This window comes from Capra hircus, chromosome 25, assembly GCF_001704415.2.
Source record: "Capra hircus breed San Clemente chromosome 25, ASM170441v1, whole genome shotgun sequence".
NCBI classification, from domain to species: domain Eukaryota; kingdom Metazoa; phylum Chordata; class Mammalia; order Artiodactyla; family Bovidae; genus Capra; species Capra hircus.
In genome coordinates, this window is record NC_030832.1 from 11,095,942 (window position 1) to 11,122,254 (window position 26,313).

Consider the following 26,313-nt stretch of genomic DNA (forward strand, 5'->3'; position numbering starts at 1 on the left):
CTATGCTTGGGCACGATGCAGGTGCTGAGATCTCATTCGTTCCTGGGAATACACTGTAGGAAATTTCATTAACCTGCACTGCCCCCACTTAGTAATAGTGGGACTTCCCTCGTGGCTCAGATGATAAAGAATCTGCCTGAAGTGCAAGAGACCTGGGTTTCGATCCTTGGGTTGGGAAGATCTCCTGGAGAAGGGCGTGGCAACCCACTCCAGTATTCTTCCCTGGAGAATCCCATGGACAGAGGAGCTTGGGAGGCTACAGTCCATGGGGTCACAAAGAGTACACGGCTGAGTGACTAACACACACACACACCAGTAGTAGTATCACGAGCATCTCCCCTGTTGCTAAGTGTGGTCACACGTGTAAAGCCTGAGGCACACTTGCACTCGCTCTGGGTAAAGAAGATTGTTGGTTGCGTGTTCTCTGGGCGGTTGAGGAAAGCCGAAAGCATATCTGAGGACGCCTGTCTATCTGTCTGTCTGTCTTCCCAGGACGCCAAGTTTGTGGAGGAACGCAGGAAGCAGCTGCAGACCTACCTGCGCAACGTCATGAACAAAGTCATCCAGGCAGTCCCTGAGTTCACCGCCAGCCCCCAGAAAGAGACCCTGACCCAGCTGATGCCCTTCTTCGTGTGAGTACCGGTCACGTGCTCCGCCCAGTGTGGCCTGCCTTCTCTCCTCTGAGGTTACGCTGGACACCCCAGGAGACCCGAGGGGGTGAGCCCGCCAGTCAGCATTGTTGATTCGAGGCTCCCCAAAATCCAGAACTCTGCAGTTTCCTCCTTTGGTACATTTTGATCGCAGGAAGGATTGCAGCCCAGAGGTGTCCCGGAGTTAAAGTAGTCTCTCTCAGACCTTCTTAGCATGTCAGCAGTGAACCCAAGGAAACTTCTCGAAAGACTCCCACTGGTGCCGAGCTTAAATTACTTTCATATTTGTATGACTCAAGTATAAGCCGACTTAAAACTAGGTATATAGACCTTGTTCTTACAGGTTGTATAAAAGTAAAAGCAAAAAAGATGTTAACGTATCAGACACTTAGAACATTATCACAATTCAGAATTGTTGGTTAACACAGTGGCCACTGCTTTTTTGAAACCAAGTCTTTGCTCACAGTGATATGCAGAAGAAACTTGGCTTCTCCCAAGCTTGCCACATACCTTGCCGGTGATCCACGTGCTGACCCCACCTGCCCTTGACCCAACTTTCCTCGGGTCACGTTGCTGGAGAACATCTATTTGAGCCACACTTTGGGGCCGGTGGGCCTCACTGGTGTCACTGCCTTACCACTGATTATTCCCCATAGTCCTCATCCATCTCTTATCATATCAAGACGTCTGCATGCTTAGATTCAGGGAACCCAAACAATGAAGCTGCTCTTAGTTTTTATTGAGTCTTCAGATGCTAGAGAATATAATTATACTCCACCCTTGAATCACATGGAGGTAAGAAGCACCAACCTCCCTCCCAGTTGAAAATCTGTGTATAACTTTTCACTCCCCCCAAACCTAGCTGCTCATAACCTACTATTAACCTTACCAACGACATAAACAGTCAGATAACACATATTTTTGGGTGTCTACATTTATTTTATACATTTGTGACATTCCTGGCTTTTTCTTAATTTTTTAGTATTTCTAGACTATGTAGTTTATCTGCGAGTTTTTAAATCATTGCAAATCTTCAAAAATCTTTCTAATATGTCTATTGAAAACTATCTGTGTATAAGTGGACCTGCTCAGCTCAAACCCCTGTTGTTCAAGGGTCAACTGTATATGATTTCTAAAATGTTATCATTGTAGTGGAAACGATAGACCTAAGGATCAATAGCAAACCCATGGACCTCTGAAAGTAGGTTGAAACTTGTCATTTGATAAAGACTGGTTTGCTGATAATGCAAGAGTTTCCTTTCCCTGGAGCTCTTCAAAATGGGTGTGCTGAGGGTTCATGGATCTGTTTTGGCCTAATGGTGATGCTATAACTCAAAATGGGGCTTATTTCTGCTTTTCTGTGTGGGGAGTATCTTTGGCTTCACACTTTCTGGAATTTCCAAGTTGAATTTCCAACCAGACAGACATTGGCAGGACTTAACTGCTCCATGAAATTAAAAGATGCTTGCTCCTTGGAAGAAAAGTTATGACCAACCTAGACAGCATATTAAAAAGCAGAGACATTACTTTGCCAACAAAGGCCCGTCTAGTCAAAGCTATGGTTTTTCCATTAGCCATGTATGAATGTGAGAGTTGGACTATAAAGAAAGCTGAGCACCGAAGAATTGATGCTTTTGAACTGTGGTGTTGGAGGAGACTCTTGCAAGTACCTTGGACAGCAAGGAGATCCATTCAGTCCATCCTAAAGGAAATCAGTCCTGAATATTCATTGGAAGGACTGATCCTTAAGCTGAAACTCCAATACTTTGGTCACCTGATGTGAAGAGCTGACTCATTAGAAAAGACCCTGATGCTGGGAAAGATTGAAGGCGGGAGGAGAAGGGGACAACAAAGGATGAGATGGTTGCATGGCATCACCGACTCAATGGAAATGAGTTTGAGTGAGCTCCAGGAGTTGGTGATGGACAGGGATGCCTGGCATGCTGCCTTTCATGGGGTCACAGAGTCAGACACAACTAGGCTTTGAAACTGAAGCCAAATCTGCTTACTTGCATCCTTCTAATTGTTTTAGGACCTTTATGAGAAGATTCAGTTGTTCTCTGCTATCTCTGATAAAACAAAAGATGTCTCCCCCTCCACCCCTCCAAATAGAATACACCATATGGTACTTTTCTTTCATTCAGTAATTTGTGCCGCTAGGGGCTTGATTTTGTTTTGAAAACACCACTACAGTGCATGAGAGGAGGCCCCCTTTTCTTTTTACACATTGCGTATTGTATGTGCTTGGCTGTGCTGGTTCTCAGTTGCAGAATGTGGGATCTCTTAGTTATGCTGTGTGGGATCCAGTTCCCTGACCAGGATGGAACCCAGGCTCCTGCTTTGGAAGCACAGAGTCTTAGCCACTGGACCATCAGGGAAGCCCCCTTCTTTTAAAGGCAGCCCCCTGGCCTGTGATGAGCACTAGAAATCAACTTCTCACTGAGTCACATGTGTTTGGATCAGATTTCCTGGTGAAAACGGAGTCCAAGACGTGGTCCTAAGACCCCGATGTGAACGGCTGCCCACCTCAAGTGTGAGAAGAATAGGCTGCCTCGTAGGGGTGAGCTGGCGCCCCCACTGCTTGGGTGGGTGGTCCAGGCAGTTCTGGTGGGCCATGCACCAAACTCCAGGCCTGTGGAATTGCGACAACTGCCTGTTAACATAGGAGCGTCTTAGCTTGTCATGCAGTCCCAGCCACGCTGGCTGCCATCAATCACAGCTGAGAAATAAAGCTCTGTGCCCAATTAGCATGGAGAACGTGGGGTTCCATTGTGTGGGCTGTAAAACATACAGGAGAGGCTGTGGCAAAGGACACAATATTGACATGAGACTGGACGCAACCTTGGTCTCAAATCCAGTTGGTATCAAACAGCTTTCCTTGCAGTTCCACCGCTCGCCACCCTCTCCTCCTCTGTCTTTTTGAAGTCAGATGGTGCTATAGGTTGGAACTTGCAGATCATTTCATAAGGGAGTGACAGAAGGCAAGCCTTGCCCTCGTCTGTCCTTGCCAGTGACCTCCATGTAATCATGTCCTGTCTCTGCATCCTTCTAGAAAGCTATCTCAGCTCAGACGCTCACTCTGAGAGAGTCCCAATTAAAAAGCGTCTATCTCAACTAAGGAAATAACCACCCCCCAAGCATGATTATTCTCAGAATCTTGACAGATTTCCTCGGGTCTCTCCTTTTTTTATTTTATTTATATATTGGCTGTTCTGGGTCTTTGTTGCAGCACGCAGGCTTCCCTAGTTACGGCGCATGGGCTTAGTTGCCCCTTGGCACATGGGATCTTAGTTCCCTGATCAGGGATCAAACCCACATCCCCTGCATTGGAAGGTAGATTCTTTACCCCTGGTTGTGGTGGTTCACTCTCTCAGTCACATCTGACTCTTTGCTACCCCATGGACTGCAGCACGCCAGGCTTCCCTGTCCTTCACCATCTCCCAAAGAGTGTATTTCCACTGGACCACACCTGGCTGAAGTCACAGAGTGCTGCCCTGTCCCCGCCAATGCCCCCTCATCCCTGGACACTGAGCCGACTTCCCTGCCATTTGCTGTCAGCGTTTGGCTGTTGTTTTACCCACAGTCACTCGCATTACCTGCCTGGCCCGGGAGACACTCGAGTTTGCACTGCTGGCTCTGACCTGCTGCTCAGCCGTGCAGGCTCCGGCTGTGAGGCACCCACGGTGCATCGCTCACCCTCTGTGCTCCGAAGTGTGTTCCATGAGCTCGTCCACTGCTGAGCATCCATCAAGGTGGTCCCTTTCCCGTGAGGGGCGGGAGGGTGAAGGGAGGCAGGGGATTAAACCTAGCGGGTAGAGTTTGCTCATTTTTCTTCACTGAAATCCTTCAAGCGTTCAGGGTTGTGCAGGGCTGGCATCCAGTATTCACGGCACCTGCTTTCACACACTTTTCCGCTTCGTCTTTCCTGTTTAACGTGTCAGTATTTCACTGTGTTCTGCAAGGGGCAGCATGACTTCCAAGGATTCTGCCATCTGCACACGTCTGAGAGCTGAGGAATCAGCAGGTTGAATTCTTTTTCTCCAGATCTCTCTGCCTCTCATTGACTTCCTGGCTAATGCCAGCAGCAGTCAGAATTAGAAAGTAGGACAGTAGGAAGTGGGCCGTTTCTTTCCATTTTGAACCCTGTGTGTGCCTGGCCCACGTGGAGAGTAGAGCCTGCCCCCCAAACCAGCGAATAGACAATACACCCTAATACCCTCTTCCTTTGGGGGACCCCACGGTGTTTGCATCCTCCTGGCTTTTTGGAGGGACAGGCAGACCCCAGGACGTGATACGTGGCAGATGTGAGCAGTTACTTCGGGAAATGTCGCGTGCTCCTTGGAAGGTGCATTAATGAAGAGGGTGGAGATCATGGATTCCAAGAAGTCATTCTGCAGAACTGGACTGCAGCTCCGTGAAGACTCCAGTGATTTGCGGTGCGGTTGTTTAGCGTGTTATTAAAATGTTTTTCTGCAGAGTACCTCAGCCTTGGGAAATGCACCGTTCTGCCACTCCGTGGAGGGAGAGGAGTTCCGGGGGTGGGGGCGGGAGTAATGTAGGGCACAGCACACCCTCCCCACCGGATTCTCGGCAGAAAACACGGTCGATGTTTGCCCCACTCCCCGCCCCCATCTGCTGCCACATTTACTCTCAAAGCTGTTAAACATATTTTTTGCAGAAATAGGAGCTGCCACATTCTCCCTGCAAGCGGGAGGTTTGGCTCAGGGTTGAGATGTTTCAGCCTGGGCGCCTCCAGGATCACGTGGAGCCCAGCGGACACGCCACTCTGCCAGGGGCCACTCACAGGAGCCACATGGTTCCTTCCCAGGACACTGGGCTCACACTGCTCTTGGGGACTGGCCCAAATCTCCCAGGCCAGAAAAGAGTGCAGACCCGGTTCAAGTCTCACTCTTGAGGCCAGACTGGCAGACTGGTGAGATGTGGGTCATGCTTAAAATGAAATATCTGTGTGAGTGATTTATGATGGGCAGATGAATCTGAGACCCCCAGTGTCCAAATGGAAAGCCTGGGGATTTGGACGTCACTGCTGTTCCCCATTAGCTCTGCCACAGAGGAGGAGGGTGATCTCGGGCCAGGATGCAGCCTCTTGAGTCTTAGGTTCCTTTCGTGTGAAATGGGAGGAGAGGTATGGATGCTGGGTGGTAGGGGAGGGCTCTGTGTGAGAGAGGAACTCAGCCGCTTCTCTATGTAGACTGCAGTTGATGACGAGACTGGTGAGAAAGACCAGAAGAGAATCCCCACAAAAACCCTACGGACATTTCTCTGTCTCTCTCTTCATTCATCTATCCATCCATCCATCCATCCATCCATCCATCCATCCATCCATCCATCATCTATCCATGTCTACAGGTAAAAAGCTGGGTCCCAGGAAATTTAACCGGTTTGCCTAAGGTCCTGGTGAGAGCAAGTTGCAGGACAGAGCAAGAGTCCAGTGCGCTGCCCTGAGCTACAGGGACTCTGAGTGCTCGGCACATAGCGTGTGCTCGTGAAACGCTAACTGATAACATGACTTCTTCCGGAAGTCCACCTTTCTCCCCCTCCTTCCCCGCAGGGATCTCGCATCTAGACGCAGTGGCTCAGGGAGAAACCGTTTGCACCAGCTGGGCTCTGGCTTTCTGTGGACTCTGAGGGCCCCTGGCAGCGCTCCCTCTAGGGACCAGGCCTCTCCCCCAGGAAGACACCCCATCCCTCAGCTCATTACCTGGAGGTCTCTCCCCGGGGGGACCTGCCACCCTGTCGCCTGGAGAGATGACATGCAAAATGCCGCTTGATCACCTCCATCTGCTGGCCTGTGGAGGGGCCGAGTCGAGGGACGCAGAGAAAGTGCAGTCCCCCAGGGTACCGGCCCTCCTCGTCCGCAGGTCTCCCGTCCACGGAGCTCAGAACAGATGACTCTTTCTGAAGATGACGAGGGTGACAGCTATTCTTCTCTGTGAGTCACATGCCCCCCTGCCCCACACACATCCCACCAGTGACAGTAATTATGTTTCACTCCTGCTGTTTCTTTCTGTTTGGTGGTGAAGAGGGGCGAGATCAGCTTCACAAAGCTGATGATGGTGCAGCTTTTACAAGTCCAGGAAAAGTGGGGGAGCCTGGAACACCTCCAGGGCAGGAACACAGCTGAGCAGATGCATGGAAAACTCCCGTCAAAGGGACTTCTGTTCGGCAAACACCCCTGTCATCCAGTCAGTGTTTACTGACCACCTGCTAAGGACTCAACAGGCACTGGGGGTGTAATAGTGAACAAAACAGAGATAAAGAGCGTAAACCACCTCAACAGAGTCAAGAGAGATGGAGAATGGACAAATAAACATGTCGTATGCCGCTAAACAAGAAGATCTCTGAAGAAAACTGAGAGAGAGAGACTAGGGAGTCCCAGGCATGTGGGTGGTGTTTCTACCAGATGGTCAGGGAAGGCCTCTCCGAGGGACGACCTTGTGGATTTCCGAGGGAAGGGTTTTCAGAGAGAGGGAATAGTGAGTGCGAAGGCCCTGAGGCAGGAGGGAGCCTGGTGTGTCGGATGAGGCCTGTGTGGCCAGAACAGAGAGCAGGGGAACGAGGCTGGAGAGGTCACCAGGGTCGGGTCACACAGGGCCTTGGAGGCTGTAATAATGACGTCAGGATTTGCTCCAGCCTGAAGGGGTTAGGGCAGGAGTGCGACGTGACCTGCTATGTTTTTGCATCCGCACTCTGGATGTAGATTAGAGAACAGAATCAGGGTGGGGGCGGAGGGAGGCGGAGGGGAAGGCTTTTGTAGGGTCCAAGCAGGAAGAGGTGGTGGCTTGACCAGAGTGATGAGAAGAACCACATGAAGGGTGATTGGACCCCAGATACATCTGAGGGCTGGCTCTTGGGGGTGAGAGAAGAGGATTATGACACTCTTTTGAGGTCCTAACAGACCAGGCAGGTGTGGAGATGCTCTGTGTTATTACGTTCAGATAACCCTGTATTCTCTGGTGGCTTCCCTGGCTCAGACGGTAAAGACTCCACCTGCAATGCGGGAGACCTGGCTTCAGTCCCTGGATGGGGAAGATCCCCTGGAGGAAGGCATGGCTACCCACTCCAGTATTCTTGCCTGGAGAATCCCCATGGACAGAGGAGCCTGGCGGGCTGCAATCCATGGGGCTGCAAAGAGCTGGACACGACTGAGCGACTAAGCACAGCACAACCCTGTATTCAGGTCACAAACACCTACGTGACTCCATGTAGGCATCTGGGGTGGTAAGGAGGTTGGTGGGGAATATCACCGTACAGATGACTGAGACAGGCCCCCAGGCCTCAGGGTCAGTAGGTGTGTGGTCATGCAGTTATTCCAAGGCAGCGTTTTTTCCCTTCTTTCCCGAGCTCAGTCACCAGGAAATTTGCAGAGTGCCTGGGCAGGTGTCAGACTGTCCCATTTGTAGCCCCACTCTGCTTCGGACTAGCCATGTGGCCTTGGGCAGCTCACTGAAGCCCTTCCAGCCCTCAGCATCTTCCTCTGTACAGTGGCAATGTTCCCAGCACCTTCTCGTGGGGCCAACAGGGTTCCACGTGCACGTCGAGCTCTTAGAATGACACCTCGCACATAGTAAGCCCTGTATGTGCGTAACTATTTTTTACCAGCAGAAAGGGAGCACGGGAAAAGGAGTCTGGGGAGCAGACGTTTTGGAGGAAGTGATAAAATCATGGTATTAAAAAAAAATCCTGGAGCACTCCAGAAAGATATAAGAAGGAAAGTAAACAGCACACCCCGCTCCGCTGTGTGTCGGGCCCCCACCCTCTGCGATCACTGTCAAGCTTCTTATGTAACTTTGCGGAAAGCGTCAATACTTATGTAAGCCAAAGCCAGGCTCCAACCAGCCCTCTGTAGTTTGCCTTTTTAATTTAATAAAGCTGGCTCATTCCCTTTGAAAGCTACAGAGTACTCAGTGCAATGGCTGTTTCATAATTTATTTTACCATCGCTCCATCTGAATGCTTAAGAGGTTTCCAGATTTGGCTCCCTCAAACAGTATTGCCAGAAACGTTTCAAGTAGATGTACGTTTTGGCAGGTAGGTCTGTGGGACTGATCTTTCGAAGTGGTTCTGGCTCTGGCGACAGGCATGTGTTTGAATATTGACAGGTAACACTAACCGCTACCCACTCATACCGGTTTGATATGCACCATTCTGTTAGACATGAAGGGGAGATGTGTTTTTCCCCCCTTAGATGTGCAGAACAGCTGCAAAGCTCAGAGGCCCCCTGTCCTCCACTGCAGAGAACAGGGCACTGCCCTTGTGATCAGGACGCCCTGGAAAGCAGGGCTGGGAGCTCAGAGGTCTTGAGCGAGTTGCCATGTTGGTCTCCAAGAAGGGACTCCTTGCAGGTCTCTGAGCTCAGGTCTCTGCTGCAAGAGGATCCTACTGGCAGTCGGGGATGGGGCGTGAGCGCTAGGGAGACAGGGCAGGGTGCTGCTATAAGAGCCCAGAGAAAAGGTGGGAGGGCCTACACCAGACAATGCCAAGATTTTTTTTTCCATTTTTTTAAAATCAATGAATTTATTTTAACTGGAGGATAATTACTTTAGTGTTATGATGGGGTTTTGCCATACATTGACATGAATCAGCCATGGGTGCACAGGTGTCCCCCCCATCCTGAACCCCCTCCCACCTCCCTCCCCACCCCATCTCTTGGAGCTGTCCCAGAACACCGGCTTTGGGTGCCCTGCTTCATGATGCCAAGATTTTGAGGCTAAATATCTGGGTGGGTGATGATCAAGGGGACAAAGGGGAAACTGGTTTTGGAGTAGATGAGAGTGTGGGGTGTTGGGCATAGACACAGTCTCTATGGGGTCTGGAAGGCAAGAGAGGAAGGTGAGTGTCTCCTCGGATGGCAGCCTCTGGACTTGGTATCAGCTGTGAATTCCTGCCTGCATTTCTCAGGAAGCATCTCTCCAGATCTCAAGAAAAACAGGAAATCAAGAAAAAGTATGATGATTCTTCTGTGAAAATTAAAGCGTAACAGTCAACATCCCTGGTTGAAGGAATCCACATTAATGAGGCAAAAGCAAGAATAGGAGGAGCCACACGTGGAGTTGAGGGCCAAGGTCAATGGTTCCAGGAACTAGGGCAGGAGCTTGTAGGAGAGAAAGGGTCACGATCTCATTAGTCATTCTTGCCTTCAGCTGATGCCGTGTCATAAGCAGTGTCTGTGGCTCTGCCCACTACAAACAGTGAATTATTCTTGCAAATAAAATAAATACTAACAAGTTTATCGCATAAAATCACTGCAGATGATGACTACAGCCACGAAATTAAAAGATTGCTTACTCCTCGGAAGAAAGCTATGACAGACCTACATAGCATATTAAAAAGCAGAGACATCGCTTTAATGACAGAGGTCTGTATAGTCAAAGCTATGGTTTTTCCAGTAGTCATGTACAGATGTGAGAGTTGGACCACAAAGAAGGCCAAATGCCAAGGAATTGATGCTTTCAAATTGTATTGGAGAAGATTCTTGAGAGTCCCTTGGACAGCAAGGAGATCAAACCGGTCAATCCTAAAGGAAATCAACCCTGAATATTTGTTGGAAGGACTGATGCTGAAGCTGAAGCTGTGCTGCTTTGGGCCACTTGATGTAAAGAGCTGACTCACTGGAAAAGACCCTGATGCTGGGGAAAGATTGAGGGCAGGAGGTGAAAGATCATGAGATGATTGGATGCCATCACCAACTTATTAGACATGAGTTTGAGCAAACTCTTGAGAAATAGTGAAGGACAGGGAAGCGTGTGGCAGTTCCTGGGGTCACAGAGAGTCGGACACTTAACGATCGTACAGCACCGTACTTGATGTGAATGGCATTCTAAGAAATAAGTTTCAGAGGCACAAAATGTCCTTAAATTGTCCTGTTTTGACGCAGGACTCTCATAGGAGATTCACACATTGCATTACTATCCGAACAGGACCCCTTAGTGTTCACTAGCATTCCCCATATTTGACTATTTGCCCTAGGCTATGATTCTTTGTGAATTACCTCTGAACTTACTATTTCTTCCTTATTGAACAGATCATGTTAGAGTTCCACAGTAAAGAGTAAATTGTATGAAGAATGTTGGGACTCTTTTAAGAATAACTTGTGATTTGGGGAATGAATTTCCAAGAAAACACTCAGGAATTACTCTGCAATCCCTAAGACTCATCTCTTTAAGGATTTTGGAAACCCTTCTTGGGAGACAGTTTCCGGGCATGAACTTGGGAATAGGGGTCATGGTGCCCGGGGTAGGGCCCTCAGGGAGATAGGGTGAGCAAGGGGAGGTGACAGGGAAGGAACTGCAATAGATTGGGCCAGGAGCCAGCAGAGCAGAGAAGACAGGAGGCAGAAACCTGGAGAAAGCTGGGTCAGGGTTGCCAGGGGAGAGAGCATTTCCCAAAGAAGGCTTCCTCTGCGTGAACAAGCTGCCAAATTCACACCTAGTCCCAGAGCAGTAAGAATAGCAAGCTGTCCTCCTTCCTCACTGCCAAGTTGGCTGAGGAGCGTGGAGCATGTGGCAGAGCACAACTGTGGTGGCGTCCCTGCCACCCGCGTCGGGGGAGGGTGCCACGAGCAAGGCATCGAGGGCAGCGGGGGTGGAGCGCCTGTGAGGTCCCCAGCTGCCTGGTTGGCCTGGGGTCTTGAGGGGGTCGCAGTGGGCGGTCAGTTCCACAGCTCTGCTTAGAAACGTGTGCCTTTGACCAGCAGCTCTCTCTGCAGGGACCTTTCAGGACCTGGTTGCTGTCCAAGGTCCTGGAGGACTATTGGCCTAGTCTCGTAGGTTGGGGCAGTTAATTCTGATGTGGAGCCCCTTGCAGAGTTCAAAGCCTCCACCTGGGGATTCTGCCCTGGTGGCTTTGTGGCCGGTGTCCGGCCATTATTTCAGAAATCATGACCCTTTGGGGCCCTGGATTCTCTAGTGATTCAGACACTAGAGAATCTACCTGCAATTCAGGAGACCTGGATTCAATCCCTGGATTGGGGAAATCCCTGGAGAAGGAAACGGCAACCCACTTCAGTGTTCTTGCCTGGAAAATTCCATCAACAGAGGAGCCTGGTGGGCTACAGTCCATGGGGTCACAAAGAGCTGGGCACAACTGAGTGGCAATCACTTTCAATAACTCTGATCAGATAGAGGTCAGCTGGGATTGCAGAACCTTTGACTCCTTTTCTGATATGTTCATGCTTCATTTGGATTTGGGGCTTACGAGTTGGCGTTAGTGGTGCAGAATCTGCCTGCTAACACAGGAGATGCAAGAGACATGGGTTCGATCCCTGGCTCGGGAACATCCCTGGAGGAGGGCATGGCAACCCATCCCAGTATTCCTGCCTGAGAAATCCCATGGACAGAGGAGCCTGGAGGGCTACAGTCCATGGAGTCGTAAAAGGGATTGGCATGACTGGGCGACTGAGCATCTGAGCACATCTAGATTGACGGGACAAAGCACTGATGTCTCATCTCCAGCTCAGAGACGGCTTTACTTCCATTGCTGCCTTTGTCATTGTCTCTTAGCTTCAGCCTCTTACCCTGCCATTATTAATCAGGTGGTTGTTGGGAGAGGAGGGAGTTCACCCCCTACACTGGCACCCTAATTGGGACAGATATGCCCGGTGGGATCCACCCCCCTTGTTTCTGTGATCTTTCACCATCTTGCTTATGGAGGTTTGCACCTTACATCATCTTGGATCAACAGAGCAGACAAACACCCCGAGTATATCCCTGTTGACTGGACTATGACCGCAGCAAACTTGGATACCGATAGGGTCCAGGCAGGTCTTGTACGTGAATTAAGCCAGTGAGCAGTGTTAATAGGGAGGTGTGGGGAGTGGAACTCAGAGTGTCAGGCCCTCCTCAGCCTGGTTCATTATCACTGAGACCATGGGTTGGTGGTCTGCGAACTTTCCAAGAGATGGCAGATGCCCATATGAAATCTGACTCATAAATTAGTTGGCAGCTAGTTTGTCTGTCTGTCTGCGGGCCAAACACAACAGCTATGGGCTGCATGTGGCCCACTGTATTCATGTGCCTTCTGGAGCCCAAAGGGCCTGTGTTAGACGAATCTGTTTAAAACCTGAAGAAATTTGGGGCAGGCAGTGATACTCAGGCAGTCACAGAGGACAGTGACAATAGGATAACAGCCAGGGTCGCTCTGACCCCAGATGCTCAGGACACAGCGGCCCCTGCAGTTCTGACTGAGGCCTGGTGAGTGACGAGCCCACTGGAACAGGCCTTAGGGAGTAGACATTGGCTCAGCTTCCAAGAGTAACCCATCAGCCCTGTCACTTCCACGGTGAAGAAGGTACTGTATTCCCAGAAAGGAGCCTTGACCAGCCAGATGTTTGGCTCCTCCAGGTAAGGTGCCTGCCGGAGCCTCCCACATCTTCTCCAGGGCTGTTCTTTTCTTATCTTTGTGTAACCACAGGCCATCCAACCCAGGTCTCCTGCATTGCAGGCAGACGCTTTACCTTCTGAGCCACCAGGGAAGCCTTGTGTAACCACAGGCCATGCTTATTTACCTGTAAAAAGAACGTGGCCAGTAATTATGTGGTTTTGCTCCTAGCAAGAGGAACATGGCTCCTTGGAGGACAGTTACCCTTCCAGGGAATTGGTCACAGGTTATTAGGGTTGATATGTTATTGACAGGTTGTTAGGTTCATGGACAGAGGAACCTGGTAGACTACAGTCCATGGGATTGCAAAGAGTCGGACACGACTGAGTGACTAACACTTATTAGGATTGTAAAGGAAGTCTGGCCATCTCACCTGTTAAGTTCAAGAAACATATTCTCTTCATGGGTACAATTTACCTGAAGGGCTTTTGTGCAGAGCAGCTTTTTACTAAGATTGTGTTTGTGTCTGTGCGGCTCCATTTTTTTTTTTTTTCACTCACTGCCCCTACCCATCTAACTCCTGTTGGGTCTCCTCCTGCCTCTAACTCCATGGTTCTCAACTAGGGACATTATTGCCTTCCTCCCCAAGCCCAGGGACAGTTGGCAGTGATTAGAGACATTTTTGGTTATCACACCTGTAAGAGGCGGAGGGCTAGAGTCTAGTGGGGAGAGGCCGGGATGGTGCTCAGCATCCTACAGTGCACAGGACAGCCCCCACAGCAGAGAGCCACCTGACCCAGGTATCAACCCCACTCCAGCCCAAGAAGCTGGTCTGTCATTGGATCTTTTTTTCTTCTTTTTTTTTCAAATTTTTGCTTGCACTGGGTCTTCACTGTTGTGTATATAGGCTTTTCTCTCCAGTTGCAGCAAGGCAAGGGTGACTCCTTATTGTGGGGTGCAGGTTTTTCTCTCGTGACAGAGCACAGGCTCTAGAGCACACAGGTCTCATGGGCTCAGTAGCTGCAGCACAGGTTGCTCCGGGGCATGTGGGGTCTTCCCAGATCAGGGATCAAACCTGTGTCCCCTGTATTGGCAGGTGGATTCTTAAACCCTGGACCTCCAGGGACGTCCCTGTCATTGAATCTTGTTTAGCAAGCTGCAGATCCCTCAGGTCCCATGGCTGCGAGAGAGGTAAGAAGACCCCAGGAAATGGGCCAGGAGTTGTTCTCTCATTAAGTCCTCACATCTCCCCTCTGAGGTTGGGGTTATTGTTCCCATTTTTCAGATGAGGAAACTGAGCCTCTGACAGTGACAGGACCTGCCGTAATCTCACAGCTGGAGGTGATGGAGTGAGAAGTGTAAGCTGGGTTTATGTGGTTTGACAGTCTCTGCTCTGTGTCATGATTCCATCAAAATGAAGAACTTGATAAAACATTCCTAAGGCTCTTCTGATGGGCTGTTGCCAAGCTCAGGATTCTAATGGTGGGTGATCCACATCCCAGGAAGTAAGCCTGGCTTTGTCACACTCATTGCTGTCCACTTGCCTTTTCTCTCGGGGGGTCTCTGGCATGGGCTCGGGCCGCTACTTTAAACCTTTCTGCACCATCGCTTCTTACCGTGCGTAATCTGTTCTAGGGCAGCTGCTTGGTGCTGTCCAAGGTCCTACCCATCTCTGCCTCTTTGGGGTTAGCTCCCAAAGTAAATGTTGTGGAAAGAAAGGGAAAATGGGGCTGAGGGTTCAGAACTCATGAGGGCTTTGACACAGTTGAAAAAAGCAGTCTTAGATACCCGCTCCTCAAGCACTTCACACCCCTCCCATCCCTTCCTCAACCGGTTTGCTCATAAGCCTCAGCCGTTTCTTGTTCGTGAATCTAATATACCCAGGATGTTTTAACTGGGCCAGAAAGGAGAACCAAAGTTCTGCTTGGGCCCTGGGAACTCTCCTTTGAACACAAGTCTGCTGGCTTAGCAAGCATCACTCAGAAGATAAAGCGGGTCATGGGCTGCTGAGCGAGAACAGGATGCCTTGTTTTTATTTTTCACACATGAGAACTTGCTGTGACAAAGTTTTGGATGTTTTTCTCACTAGCTTGTTCTGGGAAGGCAGGTTGAGAAATTACTAATGCAACAGGAAGCAAGCCATTCTGTCAGAGTTTGGCATGTGGTGCGTTTTATGACTTTTGCATTAAAGGTACGAGCTAACTTTGTTGTTAAGAGAAAGAGCTACAGTCATGCAGACCTGGTTCCACTCAAGGCTGTCCCATTTACTAGCTCAGTGATCTCAGATCAGACCCTTTAAGGATGTTATGCCTCAACATCCCCATCTGAAAAATGGGATTCAGACTAGGCGCCCCTCCCCCCCCCCGACTTCAGAAGGCTGGTTCAGAGCTTCAGCATTGCTGAAGCACTTAGACCAGGCCCATCCTAAGCATTTACTGGATGAACAGTGGCTGTAGGGGTAAAATGATTGGTTCCGTTAGCTGGAGGATACACCACTCCTTTCTGGCTTCTCAGAATCAGGGCAGACCTTGGAGAGATGGTATTTCCAAGGCTTGATGGCTGGAGGAGCACGCAGCAAGCCATCTTGTTGGGATTTGTGGGAGACAATATCGATTTCTCTGCAACTCTCCCAGCCATGGTCACTCCCTTTCAAGTTAATTAACTCCCAGTCAAGTTGATCTGGGAGGCTGATGCTCTGTGATCAAGTTAGCATCAAGATGGCAATCCCATGGTCAAGCCCTACATTGCTGAGCCCAGGGACCAGGCAGCAAAGTGCCAGGTGCCCCTAAAATGTCAGACCTATTCACCCCAGTAACTCTTCACTGTGATGGATGGATCACATGAGCAGATAGGCTGAAGCTCTGTTATTAGTTTCTTACAACATTAAAATAGCAGCTTGGTGTCTAACTAATATTAAAACAGCAGCTTGTTGTCTAACTAAAAGAGCAAGACTTTGAGTCAGACAGACCTGGGTTCAGTGTTAACCACACTACCTAGCAGCCTTGGCCTCTCTGTGCCTCAGTGTCCCCAGCTGTAAAATGGGGCCAGTAGCACAGACCTTGCTGGCTTGCTAAGGGGATTACATGAAATATCACCTACTAGGAACTTCTCCAAGGGGAGCTATTTTTGTTGTAGTCACATTTCACTTCTTTGTTCAGACTCTCACTTCAGTCTTGAAATGATTTGAGTTGGCAGCTTTGAGATTATTACAATTGCTTGCCCTACTTCATGTCTTTTATTTTTAAATATTGGAGCATCTGAAAATTCAGTTTGGAGCAAGGGAAGCAGATTAAGTTATTTTGGACACAATAACCTCTATCCAATTTGGTGTTAGTAAAAAATAATAATAATAGTAGTATTAAAAGTTGTCTAATATTGGGGGATAAGACCACATGCAAGAAGTTGAGTGCTCTTTGCAGACGGGATTATTCTGCTCCACTATATTATAATCAATCTCTGTGGCAGCTTTTTTCTCCATGGGTAAAACAATTTCACAGCTTTCTGCATTTCCCCCTGCTCTTTTTAAATGTTCTCTCTGAGTGGTAACTGAGAATGGTTGCTTAACTGGGTGATGTATCAGTTATTTACTGCCATGTTAATGCTGTGTAATAAGCAACCTTGATACCTTGGTGGCAAACAATAATAACAACATATTGCTCATGTATTAGATGATGGGCTAGGAAGTTCTGATCTCGGCTACATTTGCTTCTGTGTCATTTGCTTCTATGCCAGCTGACTGTCAGCTGGTCCAGGAATGGTCTTGACTGGGAATAACGGGGCTGCTGGGAACAGCAGGCCAGCCTGGGTGTGTATGGCAGAGTGAGAATGGGGAAAACCCGATCACTGCATCACCTACCAAGCTCTGACTGTGCCATATTTGCTAACATCCCATGTTGGGCAAGGCATGCTCTGGACCACAGTGGAGACCAAGAGTCAGAGCCAGAACTCTGCAAAGTCACAGAGGGAGTGAATAACTGGGGCCATTTGTGCACCTTGTTCTAGGTAGAAAGTGGAAGGGCATGGGAGAGGCACAGCTGTAAAGTTCTGCACCAGATAATATTTCCACCAGCAGGAAGGTGGACAGAAGCCCAGTGATCAGAGCCCCAAGTGCCTAGTAATGAACAATGGGGCTCAGAGAGGGGTCATCCCGCTGCATTCTGGGAAGGGGCCAGTTCATACCTTGTATATATTGACCAGAGTCCCGCTTGCCTTGACTTTATAAAAAAAAAAATCAACTTCTTTTTAAAATCAGCATGCAGGGAATTCCCTGTGGTCCAGTGGTTCGGACACAATGCTTTTCCTGCTGGGACCTGGGTTCGATCCCTGGTTGGAGAACTAAGATCCCGCAAGCCGCATGGCAGGGTCAAAAACAAAACAAAACAAAAACCAGCATAAAGTTGATTTCGTGCGTGTGTGTGCTCAGCTCTATGAATATTACTGCATGTATAGATTACAATCAGGATAAGGAACAATCCTATTGCTGCCACCCCCCCCACCCCCCCACCCCCGCCCAGAGCTGTCATGTGCTGTTCCCTTGTGGTCACGCGCTCCCCCATCCCTGAGCCCTGGCCACCACTGCGTGTTCTCATCACTGCAGTTTCTTTCCAAGACCGTCATCTAAATGGAATTATATAGCACCTACGCTCTGGAGACTGGATTCTCTCACTTGGCACAGCTCCTTTGAAGTTCACCCAGCTGGCAGGTGTATCGGTTGTCTGTTCCTTTTTATTGTTGAGGAGTGTTCCATCATGTGAATTTCCACAGTGTATCTGTTCACAAAAGACATTTGTGAACAACTTTTGAATGGAGCACATATAACCATTCAGGAGCAGCTTTTTATGTGAACTGAAGTTTTCAATTCTCTAGGGTAATACCTGAGAATAGGGTGGCAGGTCGTAGGTTAAGGGTAAAACTGTGCCTCGGAATTGCTGTGCCGTTGTGCAGCCCAGCAACTGAACTGAACTGAACTGAACTGTGCAGTCCCCCAAGCAGTGTGTGAGAGTGTCAGTGCTCTGCACCCTCCTCATTGCTTGGTGCTGTCACAGCTGTTTGAAAGGGTGCCCTGCGGTGTCCAGTCATGGTCTTCATTGGCATTCCCTTGGTAGCTAATAATGTGAAGCATCTCTTTATGTGCCTACTTTTCTTCATTGTGTCCTCTTTGAGGAAGTAGCTACTCAAGTCTTGTGTGCATTTTTATTTTTTTTTCTATAACATAGCACTTTTATCTTTTTTAAAAATTTTATTTATTTTAATTGAAGGCTAATTACTTTACAATATTGTATTGGTTTTGCCATACATCAACATGAATCCACCACGGGTGTACATGTGTTCCTCATCCTGAACCCCCCTCCCACCTCCCTCCCCGTACCATCCCTCTGGGTCATCCCAGGGCACCAGCCCCGAGCATCCTGTATCCTGCATCAAACCTGGACTGGCAATTTGTTTCACATATATTATATATGTTTCAATGCCATTCTCCCAAATCATCCCACCCTCTCCCTTTCTCACAGAGTCCAAAAGACTGTTCTATACATCTGTGTCTCTATTACTGTCTCGCATACAGGGTTATCGTTACCATCTTTCTAAATTCAATATATATGCATTAGTATACTGTATTGGTGTTTTTCTTTCTGGCTTACTTCACTCTGTATATTCAGCTCCAGTTTCATCCACCTCATTAGAATTGATTCAAATGTATTCTTTTTAATGGCTGAGTAATACTCCATTGTGTATATGTACCACAGCTTTCTTATCCATTCATCTGCTGATGGACATCTAGGTTACTTCTATGTCCTGGCTATTATAAACAGTGCCGCAGTGAACACTGGGGCACACATGTCTCTTTCAATTCTGGTTTCCTCAGTGTGTATGTCCATCATACATGGACATTGCTGGGTCATAAGGCAGTTCTGTTTCCAGTTTTTGAAGCAATCTCCACACTGTTCTCAATGAACATGTAACCAACACTAGTGGCTGTGCTAGTTTGCATTCCCACCAACAGTGTAAGAGGGTTCCCTTTTCTCCACACCCTCTCCAGCATGTATTGCTTGTAGACTTTTGGATCGCAGCCATTCTGACTGGCATGAAATGGTACCTCATTTTTAAAAAATTTGGTTGGTTGTTGTTTTACTATTGAGTTTCATAAAAATGTAGTTGACTGATGTACTATGATGTTGTACTAGTAAGTACACAACTTAGTGATTTGCTTTTTGTAGATTGTGCTCCAGTTCAAGTTATTATAAAATGTTGGTAACATTCCCTGCATTGTGCATTGTATCCTCTGTTGCTGTTGTTCCATCGCTGAGTCGTGTCTGACACTTTGGGACCCCATGGACTGCAGCACACCGGGCTCCCCTGTCCATTAACTCCCAGAATTTGCTCAGATTCATGTCCATTGAATCAGTGATGCTATCTAACCATCTCATCTTGTGCTGCCCCCTTCTCCTTTGGCCTTCAATCTTTCCAAGCATCAGAGTCTTTTCCAATGAGTCATTTCTTTGTATCAGGTGGCCAAATTATTGGAGCTTCAGCCTCAGCATCAGTCCTTCCATTGAATATACAGGGTTGGTTTCTTTTAAGATTGACTGGTTTCATCTCCTTGCAGACTTTCTCCTAGAGTTTCTGCTTAAAATTTTATAATTTTATGTTTAAGTCAGTGATTCATTTCGAGTTAACTTTTGTATAAGGTGTGAGGATTGGATTGAGATTCCATAACTATGTCCACGTCCAAGACCAAGTGCAGGGGGACACAGAGATAAAAAGCAGTGTGGGTTTGTCTTGCCCTTGTGGGGCCAAAACTCTTTCATTTGAAGAATATTTCCCCCATATCAGTTTCCGACACCCACTATAACAAACCTCCCACAAACTCAGTGACTTAAGACAAAACGACTGTAATGCCTTTGAGTTCTGGGGGTCACAAGTCCACACTCAGTCTCATGGGACTGGAGTTGAGACAGCAGGGCTGGTTTCTTCTGGAGGCTCTAGGGCAGAATCTACTTGCTCTCATTTTCCAGCTTCTAGAAGCTGCCGACGCCATGGCCCCTTCTTTGCATCACTTCAGCCTCTACTGCATCATCTACTCTGTGACTCTGATCCCCAGTCTCCTTATGAGAACCTTGTGATCACACTGGACCCACCCTGATCATCAGGATCACCTCCTCATCTCAAAGCCTTAAACTAACCGCATCTGCGAAGACCCTTCTGTCACATAAAGTAACAGGGAGTGAGACAGGACCTCTTTGAAAGTGAAAGTCGCTCAGTCGTGTCCAACTCTTTGCAACCCCATGGATGGTGTGGACTGTAGCCTGCCAGGCTCTTCTGTCCACAGAATTCTCCAGGCAAGAATACTGGAGTGGGTTGCCATTTCCTTCTCCAGGGGATCCTCCCCACCTGGGTCATCTGCACTGTAGGCAGATGCTTTACCATCTGAGCCACCAGGGAGGTCCCAAGGCATCTCTAGGGAGCCATTATTCACCTTTCCACACCCTCCCTGAGTGTTGGGTGCTTCAGGACCAGACTGAGGCAGGAGAACCAGAGGAAGGAGAGAAAAGAAACACAGGAGCCCCCCACCCAACTCTTCCTGACTGTTAGGAACCCCCTCTCCTGCCTCTGAATAGAACCAGAAGGCTGGCCTAGAGCCCTCTGCGTCCACACTCAGGTGTCTGGCTGCCTTGAGTCCAGGCTAAAAGATAGTTAACATTGTGAGCTCGCTTGAGGTTCAGTGGTCATCTTCCCCAGTCCACCTGCTAGTATTGACTTCTCAGGAGCCATAGATAGCTCCCTTCATGCATTCTCTCCAGGTTTTATAGCCACATTTGGTGGGAGGCCCAGAGTGGAATGGGGCTGACTCTGTTCCCCAGATCTGGATGCCTTCTTCTCTGTTTTCTACACCAAAGAATCCTGGACCAGTTGTGTATGCTAAGAAGGAGTGTTCTGTATAAACGTGTTATGTCAGGGAGTGAATGCTCAGTGCTGGGGAGTGTTCCTGGTAATTGTGATGGACAGGATGTATCTGGCACTTTCTGTCTGCCAGAATTATTAATATCTCCATCTGCTAGAGTTATCTTACTTGATGTTTACAGTATTCCCTTTGAGAGCAGGTACCATGTTTAGGCTCATTTTACAAATGAAGAAACTGAGGCTCTGGGAAGCCAATGAATCTGCCAAAGGATCCATCCATAGTGAGCGTGGAGGATAACATCTCAGACTCAGATGCGTGTGACTCCAGTGTCCCCGGTCGTACCCACTCTGAACTGCAGGTTTTAATCGTCCTGCCCTAATAGGGACTGCCCAGGTTCTTGCCACAGCCCAGCCTCTCCCGCAAGTCCAGACCCTGGCCACGTCTCTGTCTGACCCCATCAAGTCTTTCTTTAGCTGACTTGACACGCTGGTACTTTTACCAAAAGGAGTGTGTGGGGGTCTGGCTGCTCGCCGCTCAAAAGCCAGTGAGCAGGCCAGGTTGGTGGAAAGGAAAGTTTGCTTTCCTTCAGGTGCCGGCCATATCTGTCCAAAGGCCGACTCTCCCACCACCCCACACCTGGCAAGGAGGGGGTGAGAGCATCTATAGAGAGAGTGGGTGGGGGGCCACATGCAGAACAGCAGAGTCATCTCTAACAGTCATCCTCAACTGATCACCAGTGGTCTGACTAGCATCATCTTGGATGTTTTAGGTCCAGTTTATCTTCATTTCCCGGGTGCACTTGCCCCCATTTCTTTGTGGTCAGTTCTCGGAATTGTGGCAGCTCATGTCCTGGGTCTGGCCTGGTCACCTTGTCGTTAACTTCTCCACCTGGTGTTCCGGTGTCTATAGGACAGCTCACAGGATATGGCTCGGAACATTATCTATAGCCTATCTTGAGAAGGAACTAAAGGTCCTTGGCTCTGCTAATGACTGCATTATTATTATTCAGTCTCCTTAGACTGTTCTCGTTTTCAGCAGTTCTCACTTCTCTGATTAAACTTATTCTTTGGTTAAAGTTTTCCACAGGCAGAAGGCCAGCAGAGGCCGTGGTGTGGGGATGGGGGCGGCAAGGGCCATAGAGTCATGCTCCATGTCAGTACCAGCTCATCAGGCAGGGGTGCTTCCTTCCACTGAGGCCGCCAGGCCTTGTGCTGACCTGTGTGGACGTGTGTCTCTCACCCCTCCAGTGTAACCATCCAGAGGTCAGGAACCTCCCTCCCCTTTGATCTGTGCTGTGGATCTTAAGTCAGTGTTTATTGTATTGAACCCAAAGCTCCTTTCCATTGACTCCCAACAGCAGGGACCTCCCCAGGTGGGATGTGAGATCCCTTTAAGGAGACTTGTCTGATACATCCAGAAGGGTGGAGCACTGCTTCTCTCTGTTTTTCTTTACTTTTTCTTTCTTTTTTTCCTTCTTTTTTCAAGTTAGCAGAGATAGACCTAATCCCCAGCTTTCTGAAATCCTGCAGTGTGGCCTCCTCCCAGGGTGTCTCTAAAAGGAGCCACCGTTCCCGCCTTACCCACCTTCGCCGGTGCTCCTGCTGTGGGTCGGGCCTCGTGTCACACACTTTACCGGCAGGATCTCGTTTCACCTACAGTTCTGGGAAGTGAGACCCATCCTTACTCCCACCTTATAGAGGAAGAAGTTGAGGCCTAGAGTGACGGAAGGACTTGCCTAAGATCACACAGCTTGGCAGGTTTCGGAGCTGACACTGAAGCTGAGTTTCACTCCTCAGTGTGTACTCTTTGAAGGCGAAGCGTTGGAAACGTGGATTTTGGTCCCAGGCGGGTCTTGACCCCTGGTCTCTGACTCTTAAGGTCATTCATTGGAAACGCTATGCTCTCACTGCTTTTTACAAAAATAAATTATTAGTGAAGTGGGAGAATGAGGTAAAGGCAACGTCGTATGGCAACCCACTCCAGGATTCTTGCCTGGGAAATCCCGTGGACAGACGAGCCTGACGGGCTACAGTCCTTGGGGTCTCAAAGAGTTGGACACGACTGAGCGACTAAGCACGGTATCCAGACCCATGATAGGCTCTCAGAATGCTAAGTGCCTGAGTCTCTAAAGGTCCCAGCAGCATGGTATGTGTCACGAAGGACTCGGGTTTGTAAAATTTCAGAAACCTGCTTTGAATTATCTTAAACTGAAAAAAAAATACTGTTTGCTCACCTAACTATAAAGCCCAAGGATAGTGATGACTTCAGTGGCTGGGTCCGGAGGTTCATATAATGTCAACAGGACTCTGTGTTGGCTTCATTTTCAAGGAAATTTTTCTTTCTCTGATGAAAGGTGGCCCCCGGGCACCTACATGCCCTTATGAACCCTCTCGAGGCAGGTCCTGAAGAAGCAGCATCCACAAGGTGTGAGGCACTCTCTATATTTGAAGGAGAGAGGTTTTGTCTGGGAAATCCTATGGACAGAGGAGCCTGGCAGACTACAGTCCATGGGGTCAAAAGAGTTGGACACGACTGAGCGCACTTTAAAAATTATTAATGCATCTGGGCCGAGAGGTCTTATCACACTAACAGGAACCCCCGTGGCCCTTCGCCCCAGGTCACAGAGGTAGCCTGCCATGCCCTCTTGTGGATGAGGAACAGATCCGGTGAGGGGGGTGCGGGATGGAAGGGGAAGGGCTCAGCCAGGGTCACCCCACAACTGCAGAGGCCCTGGATGGCAGACCCAGCTCTGACTTGTCACGTCCCAAAGCCACAGGAGTGCTTCCTGTTGCTCACGTCAGCAGGGGCAAAGGTCTTTCAGCAGTTTTGATTGCTGAAGGCTGTTACGGCGAATAAGTCCATGGTCCTCAGCTTTGTTGTTTAGAAGAACACACAGCAGGAGGGAGAGGGAGGTGTGTGCATTGATCGGGAGCCACAACACCCCGTTCCTTAACACCCAGGCTGCAGTTCACTGTCACGGGTGAACACAGCCTTAGGACTGTTCCTGAGAACAGCCTCGCAGCCTCCAAGGATGGGTGTCCCCGATGCTCAGGCAAGGTTGAGGGAGGGCAACGCTGCGGTCATCAGGCAGTGAACATCAAGAGTGTTGGACAGGGGAGCTGATGTTGGGAGGGGCCCTGGGGCCTGTCTGCTGAAGCCTCATGGCTCGCATCTGCGGAGACTCTAAATTTCCTTTCTAGCCCTTGTCTTTTTATTTTTTTAATGTGGAACCTTTTTTTTTTTAAAGTCTTTATTGCATTTGTTACAATATCACTTCTGTTTTATGTTTTGGTGTTTTGGCTGGGAGGCTTGTGAGATTTTAGCTCTCCAACTGAGATCAAACCCATGCCCTCTGCATTAGAAGGTGAAGTCTTAAGCACTTCAACCACCAGGAAAGTGTTCTTCTGAAGAGGCAGATCCTTTCTTGGGGCCTCTATGGAATGTTTATGTGGGGACCGTATGGGGACTGTGCATTCTCCCAGGATATTCCATTAAATGGCTCATTTGTCCAGCTGGTGTTTATTAATCAGTTGTCATTCCTTATTCTCTGTCACACCCTGGGATTAGAGGGTTTATGGGAAATCCCATTATTTCTCCCAATAGCCCCTGAGAGAGCTGTTCTGAATTTTCACTTATCATCCTTTTCTTAGGGGCAGGAAAATTAAGCCCAGAGGGGTGGAGTCATTTGCTGTGGGTCACACTGCTGGTAAACGGCAGAGCTGAGATTCCAAAGCTCAAGCTCTTAACCCTGCTAGGGCCTGGGGCTGGGGAATTCAGCAAGAGCCCCCTGGTAGGATACCCAGAGCTTCCTTGGGAGGGGTGATAAAAGAATTTCATGAAGCTGCATGAATCCCAACAGGTAGGTATAGCAAGGGGTGTAGATCAGGCTCAGAAATCCAGGATCTGGGGAAGGTCGCCACAGCTTGACCCTCAGAGAAGAACCCAGAAGTGTCAAGGAAATAACACATCACCTGCCTGTGGACCGTCCATGACCCATGGTGGGTGGACCAACAACGAGCACCTGTTAGCTGTTATCATCCCCCTTCTCTGTGTACATTATTTCCAGATGTGAAAACAGGCTCAGAGAAGTTAAGCAACTTGCCTAAGATCACACAGCCAGGACGCAACAGAGCTGGGCTTTTCATGGCCACTCGGCAGCTCCACGGCCCAGCAAGCTCTTCCCACCCCACCAGCACAGTTACTCACTGCAGACACCCTGCTGGCCCCCAGAGAAACAGGACTGATTAGGAAAGGGGTTGGGGAGAGCTGACAAAGAGACAGCCCCCGCCTCCCGAACAGCTCCGCAGAGTTATGGTGAGTAACCGGCTTGCCACATGGACCTGTTTAAATATGGAGGACCTGCAGGCCCCAGGGAGGGGGTGATGTTGACTCCCAGGGCACACAGATGGCGGCACCTCCTGGATGTCACATGCCAGAGGCACAGTCACCCTTCCAGCCTGCCCCCACCTGGCTCCGTCTCCCCGGTCTGCTCCCATCCAGCTCGTGGGCTGATAAAATACCACCTCGCTCTCTGGCTCAGTGGCTCGAGGGCCTGCCATCTCGGAGCAGGATTTTGCCCTCCTGTAGACGGCGTGTCCTGAGACCAGCGTTCGCTCCAGTCAGAGCAGGTGATGAGGGCCTCTGCCAGCCGGGGCTTTTTACAGAGAGCTAGTTTGAAGCAGACTGAGGAGCCTGTTTCCTCTGGGATCTGTGCATACAGAAAGCAAAGGTCAGGTTGTTTTCTTCTATTCTCAGAGCCCAGAGTATGGCCTTTACCTGGCTTGTCGCCTCCAAATAAAGGAGAGTGGGTGGTTCAGAACTGGCCCCACTGTTGCCTAAAGTAGGGCTTCCCTGGTGGCACATGGTAAAGCATCCACCTGCTGATGCAGGAGGCGCGAGAGACGCAGGTTCGATCCCTGGGTCAGGAAGATCCCCTGGAGGAGGAAATGGCAGCCCATTCCAGTATTCGTGCCTGGGAAATCCCATGGATAGAGGAGCTTAGTGAGCTACAGGTCATAGGGTCAAAAAGAGTCAGACATGACTGAGTACGCTAGCGTGTACACACACACACACACACACACACACACAACAGTTTCACCAACAGTGTCTAAGATGGCTCAAAAAGAGTCAGACATGACTGAGTACGCTAGCGTGTACACACACACACACACACAAACAGTTTCACCAACAGTGTCTAAGATGGCTCAAAAAGAGTCAGACATGACTGAGTATGCTAGCGTGTACACAGACACACACACAGACACACACACAGACACACACACAGACACACATACACACACACAATTGCTTTCCCCAAGCTGCACGAAATTAAAAGGACTTTTAATGGACCAGTACATTTAATGCTGCCTCGCTGGTTTTTGCTCCTGTTGTTCCAGAAAGATGTGATTGACTATGAATGGTACAT

The 26,313-nt window shown here is 49.1% G+C and overlaps 1 protein-coding gene across 2 annotated transcripts in view; it reads left to right on the plus strand.

Annotated features, from left to right (window-relative positions):
• Positions 1-26,313, plus strand: part of SNX29 (sorting nexin 29) — a 603,176-nt gene that overhangs the window by 533,056 nt on the left and 43,807 nt on the right. For both annotated transcript variants that reach the window (XM_018040633.1, XM_018040634.1), the window contains one exon: positions 493-632. In XM_018040633.1, the coding sequence (XP_017896122.1) occupies positions 493-632 (140 nt within the window). The remainder of the gene's footprint in view (positions 1-492; positions 633-26,313) is intronic.